The 21,674-nt window shown below is 38.4% G+C and overlaps 1 protein-coding gene across 8 annotated transcripts in view; it reads right to left on the reverse strand.

Moving 5' to 3' along the window:
* The window catches only part of EPS15 (epidermal growth factor receptor pathway substrate 15), a 147,715-nt gene that overhangs the window by 52,700 nt on the left and 73,341 nt on the right, over positions 1-21,674 (reverse strand). For all 8 annotated transcript variants that reach the window (XM_069591188.1, XM_069591177.1, XM_069591145.1 and 5 more), the window contains exon 13: positions 11,142-11,214. In XM_069591188.1, coding sequence (XP_069447289.1) covers positions 11,142-11,214 — 73 coding nt within the window. The remainder of the gene's footprint in view (positions 1-11,141; positions 11,215-21,674) is intronic.

Raw genomic sequence — 21,674 nt, forward strand, 5'->3', positions numbered from 1 at the left:
GTTTATGTAAGAGGAAAGGGAATAAACAAATCAATATAACATTTCCTCACTCTTGCCCTTTCTCTTTTGAAGAGCAAACATATTCCCTCAAATTTCCCAACCTCACTTTTATGCTACAGTAAAAATCCACATAGTAACACAAAAGTATGGGCCTTGAGGGAAAGGTTATTGAAAAAATACCTCACATTGGTGACATTTTAAGCTGGATAGAGGTCCATATTCAAATTAATGCCTCTCCATGTCTATTTTAAATATGAAAAAAGATCTTCTCTAAAAAAATTCCAACACTAATCCACACACACAAAGGTCTTCTTTTTCAGTAAGCAAACTTAAAATTATTAAACTGCATAGAAGCAAAATGAACAGATTGCAAACATAAACACTAGGAAGAAAAAGAATTAAATTTCACTACAAAATTACTTGGTAAGGCTGCCACCACTGTAATGTAATTTTTACAACAATTTCAATATCCATATCTACTTGGCTATTTTATTTTGGCACAGAATGGTTTATCCTGAGACTAAGTGAAGTCAACAGATGTACATCTCTCTCCCTGCCCACCCTTGACTAGGACAGTGGCAGGTTCTCTCAGCAAACACCATCTTCCACTAAACCAGAATAATTTTCTCTTAATCTGAAGGTAGCCCTTTGGAGAAATCCTCTCCTGAATTAAGGTACAACATCAGTTACTATCAAATGCCAGCTCATCAAAGAAGTGACTAAAGAAGCTTGTAGATGTCTTCCTAGTTATGCTCTATTTTCCATGATTGTGCTCTACTTGCTCACCTGTGCCATCAACAGCAAAAGAAAAGAGGGTAGCAGCAATTAGGAAATGGCAAGGATAAAGTGAACAAGACTACTGTAATGCACGGCCACGGTTTGCTTTAGAAAAATACCAAAGCAAGCCACATCCAAGGTTCTTTATCCAGGAGTGAAAGGATCCTTGATCTGCAATCTTGGCTTTATTTAAAACTAAATTTCAAGGAAAATATCCTATTTTCTAGAAATCACACAAGACAAAGAAAATGATAAACTTGTCCCCATCCCTCCATATCCTCTGAAGTGCTACGGAGGGTAGTGGAAATAAAATTTAAACAAATATATAAAAGCTCTCAGCTATATTCAAGAATAATTCATTTTAGCAACCCAAATCGGCTATGCAACCAAAGAAGTAAATCTATGAAACATGAATACATTTAGATCTATTTCGTATAAATACAGAGTAAAAAATACACAAAAAGGATACTAATGTATAAATAAAACTTACTTAAAAAAAAACCCAAAGCATACATACAGTATATCTATACTTGAAAAGTTACTATAGAGAATAAAGGAATTTGAAGTATTTTGGTAATCTTACAGAAAATGCTATTTAATTGATTAAATAACTCTACAGACTCATCCAGAACTAAAAATAATCAGGTACATTCATTATGTTGGCCTAATTCTCAAAATAGAAATTACAGGAATATCCTTAACATATAAAAGTATCAACTATAAAGCAAGATATTTTTTAAGCCAAAGACCAGAAAGGGAACCTATTAAACTAGGGTAGATGTTAGAAAACCTCACTAATAGCCTGCTTTTATTTCTCAATCATATGCTTCTCAGCATGTTCTAAGAGCACTATCGCCAAGAAAAGAATGTTGAGCTCATGTATCTAATTTTATTTTCACCCAAAATAAATCATCTTTCTTCATCTAGAGGGAAAAAATGGGCAATTACTATAAGCTACTAAATCTTTGTTGATGAAGTTTAAATAACTGTGAGCTTCTCTCTCATGAAGGTAGTATGAACAATATGGAAAAGTCTGACTCTTCACGATACCAACTGTGCTCCCAATCCTTTCTGCCTGCGGTTTTTGGGTGTCTCTTGTCCCATTTTTAATTTCATGCACAAAATGGAAGCTTATTCATTTCTACTGTCAATAGCTTCCTTAAATTTACCTCCATCTAAGAATATATTACCATCTACACTATAAGATATGATCCAAGGTACAATTTTTAAGCTTAGGGAGCTCACAATATAGGCTGTAAGATATTGAAATCTATATACATACACATTAAATGAGTATAATAAGATAACATACTGGTATGCCATGTAAGTGTACACACATTCCTCTGGAAGTTCCAATGCAAGAAAGACAAGCAAACTGAAGGGACAGAGAAGGGAAAATTTAGAGAAGTGATGAGTCTCAGTTGGATTTTAAGACATGGGTGGAATTCACATAAATAGGAAGATAGGGAACATTCTAGATTGCAGTAACAAAAGTTATAAGAGTGGGAATAACAAAGAGCAAGTGTATGCCACACAGTTCAGAAGCAAGCAATCAAAAAATAAGTAGTACAAGAGGATGGCCTATAATATTTTTTTTCTACTTCCAATATACCCATGAGGATGACATTCTCCCACCACTAACAGTGGCAGTGGGCAGCAGTAAAGATTTTCACATATGAGAGTCATAATTACTAAAACTGGTTTGGGTAGAAAGCAAGGAGGAGGATGGAATAAGCACTTAGACCTGACTTAAAAATTTCAGATGTTAGATAACAGGGGCGGCAGTAGTTCGAAAGAAAAACAGACAGGAAAATTCAAAACTTGAAGTCAATTTTTTTCAGCAAGGTGAGACTCATTTTAGATATACTGGATATGAAATGATAAACCTCAAAATGCCTCATTGGAGACGTGAGACTTCCACTCTAGAGAGTTGAGGGCTTGACAGATATTTGGGAATCATCAGTATATGGTATGTGGATGACAAAGGGTAGGGAAAAGGGAGGAAAGAGGGGATCAGATTGTGTCCATCAGTCCTGGGCAAAGCAACAGAAGCAAAAGGTCAAAGAAGGAGGGCTACGAATATTTAGGAGAATGCAACCCAAGAAATCAGTAACCAATGCAGGAAGGACCCATGGATTTGGCCTTAAGATCTTGGTCCTGGGGAGATAAATTAAGCACAAAGGTATGGGTGAACAGGAAATTAAGCAAGATTACTGAAAAGCTAGGAAGGGGGAAAGGGTCACATAAAGCAACAAAAATAGAGAAAAATAGGCTGGCAGTTAAAGTGACAGCAACAGGGGGAAAAAAAAAATTGATTAGTCCTATATGCAGATAGGGCTTCCCAGGTGGTGCTAATGATAAATGTAGGAGACACCTGCCAATGTAGGAGACACAAGAGACATAAATTAGACCCCTGGGTCAGGAAGAGCCCCTGGAGGAGGGAATGGCAAACATCCAGTACTCTTGCCTAGAATCCCACGGACAGAGGAGCCTTGCAGGCTACAATTCACAGGGTCGCAAAGAGTCGAACACACTGAAGCAACTTCGTGCATGTGCATACATGCACACAAACACACACACATACATGCAGTCTGATATGAAAATAAAAGTCAGAGAAGGGCATGATGATGAAGGGAGAGTAACAAAGAGATGGCAGTAAGATATAGAATAATATTACCAATTAGAACATCTACTGAACTCTAACCCTGTGCCTATTACTCTGAGGCACTTTACCAACAATATAACAGCAAACTCTGCTATCTCATGTTACAGAAGTGAAAACTAATGTGCAGAGTGGTTACATTTCTTCCTTAGGATCTCAATCTTCAGAAGAGCCAGAATTAGGAACTGAATTCAAGGTTCTCTGATACCAAGTTGTTCCTATAAGCTTCTATGCAAAATTGAAGAAAGTATACATGAGGGTGAATTCCTAAATATTTGTTGACTACCTTGAAGGACAGTTTTGTTTTGTTTTGTTTAGATTCTGTGTTATTACTGTCCAAATACATGAAGTTCTGATGAAATAAAATCATACAGTACAGATAAAAACAGGCTATGAGAGCCAAGTCGTTTTAGGGCAAAATGGCAGATCATTCAACAATTTTTTTTTGTTTTTGTTGTTTTTTTAGGAATTAGAAATGTTTAAAAATAGATGAGATGGATGAAACTGGAGCCGATTATACAGAGTGAAGTAAGCCAGAAAGAAAAACACCAATACAGTATACTAACACATATATATGGAATTTAGGAAGATGGCAATGATGACCCTGTATGCAAGACAGGGAAAGAGACACAGATGTGTATAATGGACTTTTGGACTCAGAGGGAGAGGGAGAGGGTGGGATGATTTGGGAGAATGACATTCTAACATGTATACTATCATGTGAATTGAATCGCCAGTCTATGTCTGACGCAGGATGCAGCATGCTTGGGGCTGGTGCATGGGGATGACCCAGAAAGATGTTCTGGGGAGGGAGGTGGGAGGGGGGTTCATGTTTGGGAATGCATGTAAGAATTAAAGATTTTAAAATTTAAAAAAAATAAATAAATAAAATAAAATTGAGCAATAGTACAAAGGTGGAAAAAAAAATAGATATGGTGGTTTCTGAAAAAGAAAGAAAAAGAGAAGCGAAAAAGAAAGGAAAAAAAAAGAAAAGAAGAACGGGAGGGCAGGAGAAGAAAAGAAAGAAACCACTGAGGAAATGTTGTTAGCTTACAAGAAAATCTGACTTAGAAAGAAGCGACAAATGCTAAAAAATGCGTAGACTTTGTGCTGGTTAATGCAATGGTAAACAACAGAATATACAGGCCTCATAATACTTCTGTAATGTGTACATATAATGCCTCTAGCACTTCTGGAAAATATGCAGACACTAATTAAAGGTCATTCTAGATAAAAATACATATTTCTTTAAAGGGGTGGGGATGGCGGGAAGGGGAGTGTGATCTCAGAACACATCCTCAAAGATGCACAAAGATGAAACTATGTTTTTTTGGATAATTCTAGTGAATGTGGCAGCAAAAATTTGTTGCAAGGATGTTGGCTGGTTTTCACAAAGTTTGTTTGTTTTTTACAAATGGAGCTATAAGGTTATATTTGAAGAAAATTTTTAATAAAATTGTGCATATGCAGTTTAAGGTAGGAAAGAATGTGGGTCTAACTTCCTCCTGTAACAACAAGAAACTCAAACCATAAACATTTGAGATAGAACAGCCTTTTACAGTTTCACCCCCTTGCATCATTTTGGATCTAATTTCTCCACAGAACTTGACAAACTAACAGTGTACCTCATATGAGTGAACAGTGATCATCTCATGACATAAAATACAAAGTTAATTGTTCATTTGTTCTTCAAAAAAAAAATCGTGAACTGTGAATTCTCAAGATGGTAATGTATCAGAACACAGACAGGAAACAAACATGGACAAAATTAATTATGTAGCAGACCTTCTAATTTACTTGAATTAGAAAGACTATATAAATGCTAAAAAAAAAAAAAATAGTCTTTTGGCACTTTGATCAAATCACTGACAGGAGTTACCCCATGTCTGAGGTCAGGGGCAGAAGCCAGGAGGACCCCATGCCCCAGCAGCAGCGGCCAAGAGGAGTTACCCCACGTCCAAGGTCAGGGGCAACGGCCGAGGATGCCAGGCTGCGACGGCACAGGAACGGCCCAGAGGAGCTATTCCACGTGCAAGGTCAGGAAGGGCGGCGGTGAGGAGATACCCCTCGTCCAAGGTAAGGAGCAGCAGCGGCGCTTTGCTGGAGCAGCCGTGAAGAGATACCCCACGCCAAGGTAAGAGAAACCCAAGTAAGACGGTAGGTGTTCCAAGAGGGCATCAGAGGGCAGACACACTGAAACCATAATCACAGAAAACTAGCCAATCTAATCACACTAGGACCACAGCCTTGTCTAACTCAATGAAACTAAGCCATGCCCATGGGGCCACCCAAGAAGGGCGGGTCATAGTGGAGAGGTCTGACAGAATGTGGTCCACTGGAGAAGGGAACAGCAAACCACTTCAGTATTCTTCCCTTGAGAACCCCATGAACGGTATGAAAAGGCAAAATGATAGGATACTGAAAGAGAACTCCCCAGGTCAGAAGGTGCCCAATATGCTACTGTTGATCAGTGGAGAAATAACTCCAGAAAGAATGAAGGGATGGAGCCAAAGAAAAAACAATACCCAGTTGTGGATGTGACTGGTGATAGAAGCAAGGTTTGATGCTGTAAAGAGCAATATTACATAGGAACCTGGAATGTCAGGTCCATGAATCAAGGCAAATTGAAGTGGTCAAACAAGAGATGGCAAGAGCGAACGTCAACATTCTAGGAAACAGCGAACTAAAGTGGACTGGAATAGAATGGGTGAATTTAACTCAGATGACTATTATATCTACTACTGCAGATAGGAATCACTTAGAGGAAATGGAGTAGCCATAGTGGTCAACGAGAGAGTCCAAAATGCAGTACCTGGATGCAATCTCAAAAACGACAGAATGATCTCTGTTCATTTCCAAGGCAAACCATTCAATATCACAGTAATCCAGGTCTATGCCCCAACCAGTAACGCTGAAGAAGCTGAACGGTTCTAAGAAGACCTATAAGACCTTTTAGAACTAACACCAAAAAAAGATGTCATTTTCACTATAGGGGACTGGAATGCAAAAGTAGGAAGTCAAGAAACACCTGGAGTAACAGGCAAATGTGGTCTTGGAATGCAGAATGAAGCAAGGCAAAGACTAATAGAAGTTTGCGAAGAAAATGCACTGGTCATAGCAAACACCCTCCTCGAACAACACAAGAGAAGACTCTACACATGGAAATCACCAGATGGTCAACACTGAAATCAGATGGAGAAGCTCTATACAGTCAAAAAAAAACAAGACCAGCAGCTGATTGTGGCTCAGATCATGCACTTCTTATTGCCAAATTCAGACTTAAATTGAAGAAAGTAGGGAAAACCACTAGACCATTCAGGTATGACCTAAATCAAATCCCTTATGATTATACAGTGGAAGTGAGAAATAGATTTAAGGGCCTAGATCTGATAGATAGAGTGCCTGATGAACTATGGATTGAGGTTTGTGACACTGTACAGGAGACAGGGATCAAGACCATCCCCATGGAAAAGAAATGCAAAAAAGCAAAATGGCTGTCTGGAGGAGGCCTTACAAATAGCTGTGAAAAGAAGAGAAGCAAAAAGCAAAGGAGAAAAGCAAAGATATAAGCATCTGAATGCAGAGTTCCAAAGAATAGCAAGAAGAGATAAGAAAGCCTTCTTCAGCGATCAATGCAAAGAAATAGAGGAAAACAATAGAATGGGACAGGCTAGAGATCTCTTCAAGAAAATTAGAGATACCAAGGGAACATTTCACGCAAAGATGGGCTCAATAAAGGACAGAAATGGTATGGACCTAACAGAAGCAGAAGATATTAAGAAGAGGCGGCAAGAATACACCGAAGAACTGTACAAAAAAAGATCTTCAAGACCAAGATAATCACGATGGTGTAATCACTCACCTAGAGCCAGACATCCTGGAATGTGAAGTCAAGTGGGCCTTAGAAAGCATCACTACGAACAAAGGTAGTGGAGGTGATGGAATTCCAGTTGAGCTGTTTCAAATCCTGAAAGATGATGCTGTGAAAGTGCTGCACTCAATATGCCAGCAAATTTGGAAAACAAAGGTCAGTTTTCTTTCCAGTCCCAAAGAAAGGCAATGCCAAAGAATGCTCAAACTACCGCACAACTGCATTCATCTCACACGCTAGTAAAGTAATGCTCAAAATTCTCCAAGCCAGGCTTCAGCAATACATGAACCATGAACTTCCAGATGTTCAAGCTGGTTTTAGAATTGCAGAGGAACCAGAGATCAAATTGCCAACATCTGCTGGATCATTTAAAAACCAAGAGAGTTCCAGAAAAACATCTATTTCTGCTTTATTGACTATGCCAAAGCCTTTGACTGTGTGGATCACAATAAACTGTGGAAAATTCTGAAAGAGATGGGAATTCCAGACCAGCTGATCTGCCTCTTGAGAAACCTATATGCAGGTCAGGAAGCAACAGTTAGAACTGGACAAGGAACAACAGAGACTGGTTCCAAATAGCAAAAGGAGTACGTCAAAAGGCTATATATTGTCACCCTGCATATTTAACTTATATGCACAGTACATCATGAGAAATGCTGGGCTGGAAGAAGCATATGCTGAAATCAAGATTGCTGGGAGAAATATCAATAACCTCAGATATGAAGATGACACCACCCTTATGGCAGAAAGTGAAGAACTAAAGAGCCTCTTGATGAAAGTGAAAGAGGAGAGTGAAACAGTTGGCTTAAAGCTCAACATTCAGAAAACAAAGGTCATGGCATCTGGTCCCATCACTTCATGGGAAATAGATGGGGAAACAGTGGAAACAGTGTCAGACTTCATTTTGGGGGGCTCCAAAATCACTGCAGATGGTGATTGCAGCCATGAAAGTAAAAGACGCTTACTCCTTGGAAGAAAAGTTCTGACCAACCTAGGTAGCATATTAAAAAGCAGAGACATTACTTTGCCAACAAAGGTCCGTCTAGTCAAGGCTATGGTTTTTCCAGTAGTCGTGTATGGATGTGAGAGTTGGACTGTGAAGAAAGCTGAGCACCAAAGAATTGATGCTTTTGAACTGTGGTGTTGGAGAAGACTCTTGAGAGTCCCTTGGACTGCAAGGAGATCCAACCAGTCCATTCTGAAGGAGATCAGTCCTGGATTTCTTTGGAAGGAATGATGCTAAAGCTGAAACTCCAGTACTTTGGCCACCTCATGCGAAGAGTTGACTCATTGGAAAAGACTCTGATGCTGGGAGGGATAGGGGGAAGGAGGCGAAGGGGACGACAGAGGATGAGATGGCTGGATGGCTTCACTGACTCGATGGACGTGAACTTCGGGAGATGGTGACCGACAGGGAGGCCTGGCGTGCTGCGATTCACGGGGTCGCAAAGAGTCAGACACAACTGAGCGACTGAACTGAACTGAAAGAGGCTTTGAAAGTCTGGTTTCTGTACTTGAGATATGAGCTCATATTATCATAATCAATAACTTTATAAATATAGAGAACAGCTAGAATATGCAGAAAAGCCATATTTGATTAAGGCAGAAAGACATTTATTGATGAGTCAAAATTCTCTTACTTCTCCCTTGATGCCTTCATTTTGGTATTTTTCATTAGCACCTACCTTAGAAAGTGGGGTCAGAAGGAAGCAGAGAAGCTATAGTAAACTGCCTTTTGTCAGAGAAATTAGAAAATAAATACTAAAAGTTCAAGTTAGTTACAGATTTTAATTATTCATGTTATTCCTAGTCTATTCATGTTATGCCTCATTACCAATGGCTAATTCAGAGTGAACTCAATAGGTAATACAATATGCTTATTAACACTTTCAGGTAAGTGGTCTTGCTTCAGAAAATCAAAAATAATCACTAAAATGAAAGTTTTAATTACTTGTAGATGTCAATTATCCATGTCATTCTTCGTCTAGTATCTCATTACCAAGAACAAGACAAAAATACCTGTACTGACATGGAATGAGTAATGAATCTAGCAATGCAAAGCTTTAATCCTATGTTTTTTTTTCAGTGAACCTGCATGTTCAACCATTACAACCTGCCCTATACTCTCCATGCTCTACATGCTCTAAAATACCTTTTATTTACAGCACCTTATGCAAAAAAAAAAAAAAGTCAACTATTTAGACTCTCTCAGCCAAGACTTTCTCAGACATTTTGGATTCAGCAAACTTGAAGGTTTAACATGTACCTTACCATCAACACTAAGTAAAAGAAGGACTAGCATATAACAAAGAAATGTTGACTGACAACAAAACTTCTATAAATATAAGAAATCAAATATTTAAGGATAGCTGATTTAGCTTGAAAAGAACAGTGTAAATTTTAGTGTTCTCCCAAAGCAGCTATTTAAAATTCACAATCTCAAAAGATGCAGTAGTGAAAAACCATAGATAGATGTATACACACACACACACAAACAGTGTCTACTGAAAAAACCTTGGTACTGTGAAACATATCTGGCTAAATTTAGAAGTTGTCCAATATTATATCAGTAACTACATCTACCTCTTCAGATTGAGAAAACTTTTGTAGATCATTTTATCTTCCATTCTTAAAATATTTTCAGCAGTAACTGCTTAAAGTCTACGACTCTTACATTTTTTAAGCTCAAAAATTGCACAAAAATCAAGTAATTGAGGATATCATTCCATATTTCACTATCACAAAGAGAAAGATATTAGTGACAATCTGTCAATTCTGTATCACCTTTAGGAAAACTCCAGTATATATAATAAGTACAGTAATAGAATCAACTTCTAACAAGAAGTCTCCTGATCTGGCTTCTTCAACCCCTCAGTAAATCATTCTCCCCACCCTAGCATGGTCCACCTGCCACAGCATCTCTGGTCAATGTGCCACATCCAAACAAAATAATGGATCTAACAGTTTTAGAGCTTCTGCCCATTTAAAATTATCAAGACAAGGAAACCCAATATATGACTGTTGAGGTTAAGAAATGTCCATGCATGAGCTGTTACTGGCAACTGCTACCAGTGCTTCTACATCCAACATCCTGTGTGTGCTGGTACAGCATTTAAGAAACCATGTCCCAATAACATGGCTATTGCTTATGGCTCCAAATGCAACACTGCCCAATTTTCTATATTTTAACATTTGAAATACCTCTTTTGTGTCATTCCCAATCAGAAAATGAGGTCTTTTTGTCTTTTCTATTTGTAAAATGAAGCTACTTAACACAGCACTTAGTGAAAATGAATTAAATCTCTTTAAGCCAAAGTTTAAGATATCCTGGCTACTAAGCAACTTATAAAATGCTATTTTGAATTGTTCCCTATCATTTCCCACCCTATTAGTATTGAGACAGTCCTTTAAAACATTAGGTCTCCTAGCTAACATAATCTTACACCCATGAAAAACCAATTTGTGTTTTCATGATGATGATGATGCTCTCATTCATTCAGTTTTACTGGTGCAATAATATTTATATCACAAGTCATTCAAACTTACCTCTAAGGCTATAATATGCAGATAAATATCATCTTAAAAATACTTTTAAAATGAGAAATTTATGCTGAAAAATACTGCTTTATCATTGTAGTGTAATCTTTGCAGGCCAGAGTGAGGAGAAAAATAATAATTTCATTAAAGATAAAGATTCATATCACATAAATAACAGGGATTCTCTTTACCTACTCACCAATACCATAACCATCACATTGTAAATGCCCCTCTACATTTAAAATGAATCCTACTAAATCAGAAATGGAATACTGAATTTGACAGTTCACCTACCTGAACCTCGCTTGTTCTCTGTTTAACAGCATCTTCTTTCTCCTTAAGGTCCTGTTCCACATTATTCTTTTCCCTAGAAGACCAGCAAACAATGCAAGAATATTTGAGAACATCAGCTACAGCCGGTATGGTTATCCATCCTCCTAATCCCGAATCGCTTTTTAAATACATGGTGAAACATTCAATTTTTAAATGAAGGGCAGCTTTTTCTACCCTCTTTTAATTATTTATGGAATAGAAATCAATATAAGCTCTATTAGTAAAAAAAAAAAAATCGCTTTCTCACTAAAATGTGGTGAAAAGAGAATAGATTAAAAAAGGAAGAGGAGAAAAATAATCAATGAAACACTCAGGTTTCACTGATCTCACTGTTGCTATGGAAATGCTGTCCAATGAAAATTACTGGTGAAAAACAAGGAGGGGTTGCATCAGCTCTGTGAGCTTAACCCTTAAATACCACTGTTAAAATGAAAATGGCTAAGAGAAACAGTCAACAATATTAAGGAAAAGGACATTACTGAAGTGCTAATTTCCTCTTAAATCCCTTAAATCCCAATTTTAGAATGAAACAACAGACACAATAGAAAAGACTACCAATACACAGGTCATCTGATCTATTCAATACTACATCTGCTCAAAAGCTATTTTAGGACCACCTTTCAATACCAATTGATCAAATATATTAGGTAACGTGCACTGAGTGAAAAAAAGAGTCACCTTAGCATTTATTTCTTTCTACTCTTCAGGTCATATATGTTAGGATCCACATTTACACTGAAATATCATTTTCTAAATTCTTATATGCTTCCATCAAAACTGGATTCCTAATAAGGGACTCTTAAGCAATCTTAGATTTGGAATCACAAAACAGAGGTGTTTTTTTTGAAGTAAAAAATTTAAATGCCTGGTTGTACTGAAATCTCTCCCCTCCCCACTGCTCCCTTCACTTTCTTTTTCCACAAAATGAGATGAAAAAGCCACAGAGTTCTGCAAGAATAAACTTTTGGGGTGAGGGGAAGGTAATGAGGGCCAACAAGAAGAAGGAAGGATGCCACTCAAGAAGTCCTTCAGATTAGTACCGCAGAGTTTTTTCTTAGAGCTTCATGACTGTATTTCAGTTTCATCTTAAGACATAACCCAAACAGAAGTTCAGGCTCCGATAAGCTGAGGCATAAAATAAAGTGAGAAAATTCTATCACAGGAGATACTTAAGGGACAAGTACATGCCACTTTTAAATTTCTCACCAATGTAGATAAAAATCAACTGTTTTGGATACATAGGTGCAATGCTCTTAAGATTTGCAGGAAGGGAAAAAAGTACAATAATAAAGCTATTTGTGTAAAGTTGATTTTAAATACTAAAGATGACCAAGGAGCTCACTGTTTGTCAGATGGGTCAAAATATGAGTCAAGATGTAGTAGAGGTTTTAAACATTCTCTTATCATACGAATCACTGTGGCAGCCCATTACTTCCATACCTCAAACTACTTATTAAGCAAAGGTCAACCCTCACTTCCAATCCTTAGAAAATTAGGTAAAATAGAGGAAAAAAAAAAAAAACCCACAGGTAGAAAAATCTAAATATACTCCACAAATTCTGCAAGTTCAATCTTAGAAATTTTTTCTTTCCACCATATGTGAGCAGAGGAGTGTTTCCAGTCCTGCTGCAGCATGTCAAAAATCGGTCACATGAAACACCAGCCTCCTCCCTTCATCCCAAATCCTCAGAGGCATTCCACACAAGGTCAGTATCAACTCAGTTTCTTGTTTCTGACAGTAGATAATAACAAAAACAGAAAATGCAACATAGTATCACAGACCAAACCTGCACACACTAATGTGCATGTTTGGATTCAATCCTTTCTTGCTCTGCTGTTAACTGCTGATACCGACCATGTCTGCTCAGATCAAGTGTGCATGAAGGAAAACAGGGTGCGAGAAGGCAGTGAACTGCCTTAACACAGCTAACACACAAGAATGGGAAAGCAAAAGAAGGAAGCTCACTCAGAGAAAAAGGAAAACAGATTACAAAGTACTCTCAGCTCTAACCAGCAAACAAAGTTGAAGTTTGGGTAAAATAGAGGAAGAATATAAAGTAAAATCTCATGATTTGGGGTATGGGAGAGGTGGGGAGCGGTGGTGATATCAAACACCCTGAAGACCATTCCCAACTAAATAAATATAGGAATCTTTAGGGGTTAATTTCTCTTTAATCTGAGATCAATTAAATTTAACTTTCAGTCCGTATTTATCTAGTGAAATTCTGGTCTCATAATAACTCCTTTTATTATCAAAATCAAGTAGTATAATTACTGAACAGAAAACTTTAAAAATGATAAAATGACCAGTTACAGTACTTTCTATACCAAACCTATGACTGATTCATGTTGCTGTTTGGTAGAAACCAACACTATATTATAAAGTAATTATCTTCAATTAAAACTAAATAAATTTTTAAAAATTAATGACTGAAACTCTATCCTAAAACAAAACTGAAAATCGAATAATTTTCTCATTAATATAGATGATAATTTCAGAGATACTAAATTGTTATTCTCTGGTATTCCACAGGCATTTAACCTCTATAATTATCTTTCTCATTTCAGTCAACTAAAAATATGTAAACACACTTTAGGTACACTAACGATGGCAGGCCATACTCCTTACATTCATCTCACTTTCAAACAACAGGTATATTTTTCTAAAGGTGACGAATACATAGTCAATACAAGAACATCCAAGCATTCTGTTTAACACTAGTAATTTAAAATTTTAATTATTTTCAAGACTCTGTGCCACAATAAAAAGATGTTTAGATACAGTTTCCTAAGGAGTCCACCAATACATGTGGATAAGACACACATATCTCAAAGACAGGTGTGTGAGCATTTTGTCACTATTCTCAGACATTGGGAAAAGCTACTGCCTTCACCTTAGCAACTTCTGGAAAAGGGAAATGATCCTACACACCCTTGATTTTAGACTAGATGGTAAAGTATCTGCCTACAACGTGGGAGACCTGGGTTCGATCCCTGGGTTGGGAAGATCTCCTGGACAAGGAAATGGCAACCCACTCCAGTACTCTTGCCTGGAAAATCCCATGGACAGAAGAGCCTGGCAGGCTACGTCCCTGAGGTCACAAAGAGTTAGACACAACTGAGTGACTTCACTCACTCACTGGCCCTATTTACTCCCAAGATTATAGCACATCTTGAAGAATCCACAAATATCAAAGCTGTAAAGAAAGGCCAGAAAAAGAGCTTCCTAGTGTTTCAAAGGTTGACTGGTTTGATTCCATGAAACCTGGAATCTGAACCAGCAAGAAAAGCAAAATACAAGCTAAGCTTTCAGAACCTGAAGTTTATAACTGCCTAAACTTATGATCAAGTAGTCAAACATCCCGCCAAGGACTAGAGGTTTGGATTCTAATCTGGTTCTGCCATGAAATGGTTTTTCTGACTCTGATTAGGTCATACAACTATTCAGAGCTTCAGTATTATTTTTCACTCTGCAGATGCTGATATCTCTATCATATTAAGATTTGTACAGTGAAATGCACAAGATAGCATGCAATTAAGAAAAAAGTAGGCAATGAGCCTATGCTATGATTTGGTTTTACCTGTAATATTAATATTACTCAAATTTTAAATAATATACATGGAGAAATTTTTAAATGTGTTAAACAGAATTATGGGATATCAGAAAGTTTATAAAACACTGATATTGTCTAAATATTCAAAATAACTACTGTCTACTTTTAGAAATTCATTATACGGTTTTCAAAGCATAAGACTTGGAGTAAAACAGTCCAAAATTCAAATACTGGCTCCATTATAGTCATCTTTGTTAAATCACTGAAGTAACAGATACTTGTTCTAGTGGACCCTCCCTTCTTCTAGGACTCAGCAATCTTAGGAGACTGCTCCTCTCTCCCTATTATCTTTCTACCCATATAGTTACAATCAGTTCAGTTCAGTTCAGTTCAGTCGCTCAGTCGTGTCCAACTCTTTGCGACACCATGAATCGCAGCACGCCAGGCCTTCCTGTCCATCACCAACTCCCGGAGTTCACTGAGACTCATGACCATCAAGTCAGTGATGCCATCCAGCCATCTCATCCTCTGTCGTCCCCTTCTTCTCCTGCCCCCAATCCCTCCCAGCATCAGAGTCTTTTCCAATGAGTCAACTCTTCGCATGAGGTGGCCAAAGTACTGGAGTTTCAGCTTTAGCATCATTCCTTCCTAAGAAATCCTAGGGCTGATCTCCTTCAGAATGGACTGGTTGGATCTCCTTGCAGTCCAAGGGACTCTCAAGAGTCTTCTCCAACACCACAGTTCAAAGGCATCAATTCTTCGGTGCTCAGCCTTCTTCACAGTCCAACTCTCACATCCATACATGACTACTAGAAAAACCATAGTCTTGACTAGACGGACCTTAGTCGGCAAAGTAATATCTCTGCTTTTCAATATGCTACCTAGGTCAGTCATAACTTTTCTTCCATGGAGTAAGCATCTTTTAATTTCATGGCTGCAGTCACCATCTGCAGCGACTTTGGAGCCCAAAAAAATAAAGTCTGACACTGTTTCCACTGTTTCCCCATCTATTTCCCATGAAGTGATGGGACCAGATGCCATGATCTTCATTTTCTGAATGTTGAGCTTTAAGCCAACTTTTTCCACTCTCCTCTTTTACTATCATCAAGAGGCTTTTTAGTTCCTCTTCACTTTCTGCCATAAGGGTGGTGTCATCTGCATATCTGAGGTTATTGATATTTCTCCTGGCAATCGTGATTCCAACTTGTGTTTCTTCCAGCCCAGCATTTCTCATGATGTACTCTGCATAGAAGTTAAATAAGCAGGGTGACAATATACAGCTTTGACATCCTCCTTTCCCTATTTGGAATCAGTCTCTGTTGTTCCTTGTCCAGTTCTGTTGCTTCCTGACCTGCACACAGATTTCTCAAGAGGCAGGTTAGGCGGTGTGGTATTCTCATCTCTTTCAGAATTTTCCACAGTTTATTCTGATCCACACAGTCAAAGGCTTTGGCATAGTCTATAACTATTTCTATAAACAGAAATAGATGTTTTTCTGGAACTCTCTTGCTTTTTCCATGATCCAGCGGATGTTGGCAATTTGATCTCTGGTTCCTCTGCCTTTTCTAAATCCAACTTGAACATCTGCAAGTAAACGGTTCCTGTATTGCTGAAGCCTAGCTTGGAGAATTTTGAGCATTACTTTACTAGCGTGTGAGATGAGTGCAATTGTGCAGTAGTTTGAGCATTCTTTGGCATTGCCTTTCTTTGGGATTGGAATGAACACTGACCTTTTCCAGTCCTGTGGCCACTGCTGAGTTTTCCAAATTTGCTGGCATACTGAGTGCAGCACTTTGACAGCATCATCTTTCAGGATTTGAAATAGCTCTACTGGAATTCCATCACCTCCACTAGCTTTGTTCGTAGTGATCCTTTCTAAGGCCCACTTCCAATAGAAGATACCATCTTTTTCATCTTTTTAACCTCTCTAAATAATAAATGGCCAGTGATTAGCTTCCAACTAAAACTCAACCAGTCATAGCTTCCCACCTCATAATCACAGGGATTATCTCAAGATAGGTCCCTGATCAAAGCCAAGGTAGTTACAAACTTTATCTAAGATGCTTTTATTTGGAATTAGTAGAAAACAACAACATGAATTACTTTATAGAAGCAGGATTTTGTATTCAATTAAAATTAAGTTGCTATCAAGTCCAATTAAACCATTCAGTTTGGGTGATAAAGTGCTGGAGATTCCCAGGCTGGCATAATTACTGTTGAAATACCATATGATAAATACACCACAGTGGTGACAGCTGCATAACAGTACAAATACATCTATGCCACTGGTCTGTATGCCTAAAAATGGTTTTAAAACTGTCAACTTTTTGCTATGCATATTTTACCACAATAAAAAAATTTAATAAAAAGGAAAGCACAGGGCTGAGAAAACTCTAGATAGCAGATTACTTTATCTAAGATGGAGGGTTCGGTTCAGTTCAAATCAGTCACTCAGTCACGTCCGACACTTGGCAACCCCATGAATTGCAGCACGCCAGGCCTCTGTGTCCATCACCACTTCCCGAAGTTCACTAAGACTCACGTTCATTAAGTCCGTGATGCCATCCAGCCATCTCATCCTCTGTCGTCCCCTTCTCCTGCCCCTGATCCCTCCCAGCATCAGAGTCTTTTCCAATGAGTCAACTCTTCGCATGAGGTGGCCAAAGTACTGGAGTTTCAGCTTTAGCATCATTCCTTCCAAAGAAATCCCAGGGCTGATCTCCTTCAGAATGGACTGGTTGGATCTCCTTGTGTTCCAAAGGACTCTCAAGAGTCTTCTCGAACACCACAGTTCAAAGGCATCAATTCTTCGGTGCTCAGCCTTCTTCACAGTCCAACTCTCACATCCATACATGACCACTGAGAAAACCATAGCCTTGACTAGACGGACCTTAGTCGGCAAAGTAATGTCTCTGCTTTTGAATATGCTATCTAGTCGGCAAAGTAATGTCTCTGCTTTTGAATATGCTATCTAGGTTAGGTCCATGAATCAAGGCAAATTGGGAGTGGTCAAACAGGAGATGGCAAGAGTGAACGTCGACATTCTAGGAATCAGAGCACTAAAATGGACTCAAATGGGTGAATTTAACTCAGATGACCATTATATCTACTACTGAGGGCAGGAATCCCTTTGAAGAAATGGAGTTGCCATCATGGTCAACAAGAGTCCGAAATGCAGTACTTGGATGCAATCTCAAAAACGACAGAATGATCTCTGTTGTTTCCAAGGCAAACCATTCAATATCACAGTAATCCAAGTCTATGCCCTAACCAGTAACACTGAAAAAGCTGAAGTTGAACGGTTCTATGAAGATCTACAACACCTTTTAGAACTAACACCCCAAAAAGATGTCCTTTTCATTATAAGGGACTGGAATGCAAAAGATGGAGGGTTAACGTATGGTAAATAAAGCTGGAATGGTAGATCAGGTTATGATTATAAAACAACCTCAGTACTAGGTAAAGACACACAGATTTTTAATATAGGCAGGCAATGTGAGTCCCCAAAGATCTGAGTTGTGCTTTTTGAACTCCTGAATGGCATTATTTAACAACATAGCTCTTCTTTCTCTGCTGGTTTCTGCTTTATAGAGGAAGAGAGGAAGCAGAGGCTCTTATTGAGAAAGCTGATGACAGTTGCTAGAAAGGCAACAGAACACTCTGACTCTGCTTATCTTGGGAACTGTCAGAAGTCTTGAGCTGGATTAGAGTAACAACTGCAGACAGAAGATAAGAAAGTCTTGGCTTGTAATTCAAACCACTCGGAAAGTTAGACTCTAAGAATTCATATTTAGCTGAAAAAAACCAAAGTTTCAGAGTAAAGACATTGATTTGTACCCTAAGTTTTTAATTTCTCTTTGCCTTAAATATAAAATGACTATACGACTGTATTATTTTATTCTTTTAACAAATAGCTATTTGAGTATCTGTGCTGTATTGTGCTTAGTCGCTAGGTCGTGTCCAACTCTTTGCAACCCCATGGATTTTAGTCTTGCAGGCTCCTCTGTCCATGAGAATTCTCCAGGCAAGAATACTGGGGTGGGTTACCATGCCCTCTTTCAGGGGATCTTCTCAACCCAGGGATCAAACCCAGGTTTCCCGCACTGCAGGCGGATCCTCTACTGTCTCTGCCACCAGAGAAGACCATGAAAACTGGAGTGGATAGCCTATCCCTTCTCCAGGGGATATTCCCGACCCAGGAATCAAACTGGGATCTCCTGCATTGCAGGTGGATTCTTGACCAGCTGAGCTACTGGGGAAGCCCACTGAGTATTTACTATATACCAAACAAGATTAAACTTGGCCCCCTACTTATAGTTTGTTGGGAAGACAAACATAGCTGTTAATGACAGAACTACTAAGATAATTGCTATAAAAGCTCAAGTGCATTTGATCCTATGGGAAAAAAAACAAAATTTAGTTTTAAGAGGCTGGCTTTTAAAATGAGTTTTAGTTTTGAAAAGTAAGTCCAAATATATTCATTGACAAAGACTGTTGAAAGGAAAGGCCAACTGGAGTCAGGAAAAAACAGACACTTTGGAGTGTGGCTCACATGACCACTGCCCTGTCAGTGAAAGATTTCAAAACTAAACGATGGATTTTTTTTTTTTAAAGGAGAAATGAAAGTTTATTTTGAAAAGTCCAAATAATTAATTTATTCTACTTGCCTAGCAGGATAAAATGAGATGAAAAAACTCAAAGAAAAGAAATGTAAGACTAGGACTTAATTTTCTTAAAGTTGATGAGATTATTAATTTATATTCCACCTAGAAATACTTCAGCACAATGCCTAGCACATAATAAGCACTTAGTAAATGCCAACTATCATCTTCATCATCATCATCATCCAATTTACTAGCATAAAAGTATAAAATTTACTGGCTTTTTGGAAAGTTCTAATCAAGCATCTAATCACTTTATGGCCAAACAGATGGAGAAACAATGGAAACAGTGACAGAGTTTATTTTCTTGGGTTCCAAAATCATTGCAGATGGTGACTGAAGCCATGAAATTAAAAGACACATGCTCCTTGGAAGAAAAGCTATGACAAACCTAGACAGCATATTAAAAAGCAGAGACATTACTTTGCCGACAAAGGTCCATCTAGTCAAGGCTACAGTTTTTCCAGTAGTCATGTATGGATGTGAGACTTAGACCATAAAGAAGGCTGAATGCCAAAGAATTGATGCTTTTGAACTGTGGTGTTGGAGAAGACTCTTGAGAGTCCCTTGGACTGCAAGGAGATCCAACCAGTCCATCCTAAAGGAAATCAGTCCTAAATGTTCACTGGAAGGACTGATGCTGAAGCTGAAGCTCCAATACTTTGGCCACCTGATGCAAAGAACTGACTCAGTGGAAAAGACCCTGATGCTGGGAAAGACTGAAGGCAGGAGGAAAAGGGGACGACAGAGGATGAGTTGGATGGCATCACCAACTCGATGGACATGAGTTTGAGCAAGCTTCAGGAGTTTGTGATGAACAGGGAAGCCTGGCATGCTGCAGTCCATGGGGTCGCAAAGAGTCAGACACGACTAAGTGACTGAAGTGAACTAAATCAAGCATCCAGAGTGATGATAGTTAGCACTTGAATATGTTGGTATCTGAAATTTCTTGGTAGATATTTTTGTTTCCCCAAAACAAACTGAAACACATTCTATAAAATGTACTGCTCTTAAAAGACGTAAATGCCTCTTAATAAGCTATCAGTTTCACAAAATAATGCAAGCAAATAAAATGCCATTTCTAGAGGAAACAATAGATGCAAAGCAGAGATGTCCAAGAGAAATATAAGCCACACATGCAATTTTAAGTGATCTAATAGCTATATATTAAAAAGTAAAAAGAAATAGGTGAAATTTATTTTAATGTTTTATTTAATCCAAGATATAAAAAAATTCACATTCATCTTTTGAAATCTAGTATATTTTATACTAAAAGCACATCTTAATTTGGATTAGCTATATTTCAAGGGCTCAGTAGCCACATGCAGCTCGTGGCTGCTGTATTAACACAGACTCAGACTTGAGCAAGAAGGGTTCAAAAAAGAGAAGTTTCCCTAAGCAGAGGTTTTAAATGATGAGCCATGTACTCTATGTGAATACAAATTAAGGTGCCTCTCCTTATTACCAAACAAACCCTACAACTTAGAGCTTCAATGACTCAATCACTAATGGACTGTTGCTGCTGCTGCTAAGTCGCTTCAGTCGTGTCTGACTCTGTGCGACCCCATAGACGGCCTCCTACCAGGCTCCCCCATCCCTGCGATTCTCCAGGCAAGAACACTGGAGTGGGTTGCCGTTTCCTTCTCCAATGCATGAAAGTGAAAAGTGAAAGCGAAGTCGCTCAGTCGTGTCTGACTCATAGCAACCTCATGGACTGCAGCCTACCAGGCTCCTCTGTCCATGGGATTTTCCAGGCAAGAGTACTGGAGTGGGGTGCCATTGCCTTCTCCAAATGGACTGTTGAGGTAGCCACAACTGAGACCTTCTAGTATCAGTACCACAGGGCCACAAACAGATCAGATTGGATTTTATAAGCAAAAGAATTCCAGATTCAATAGTATAAGCAATGCTCTCTCCAAAGCTAATGTCTTCTCACAGTATTTAAACTGAACTAAACCAAAAACATAATTTAAAAAAAAATTCAAGCCACATGCTAATAGTGCCCCAAATATTTTTTATAAATCAGCCCTATGTATGATTGAAGTAGAGATCTATATGTTTAGAGACACAGATTCTGGCTGCCCAGCTACACAGTTTGTCTCCAACTAGGGAAGCAATTGCTCATTCCATCACTCCAATCAATGTCTGCTTAGCACCTTTCAGCGAATGTTGTGCTCTAAGCACCAAGCTAGGTTTTGGGTATGATGATGATGATGATTACTAACAAGCTTCGAGAATTTACCATGTTCCAGGAATTGTACTAGGCATTTTACATGGTA

This window comes from Ovis canadensis, chromosome 1, assembly GCF_042477335.2.
Source record: "Ovis canadensis isolate MfBH-ARS-UI-01 breed Bighorn chromosome 1, ARS-UI_OviCan_v2, whole genome shotgun sequence".
NCBI lineage: Eukaryota > Metazoa > Chordata > Mammalia > Artiodactyla > Bovidae > Ovis > Ovis canadensis.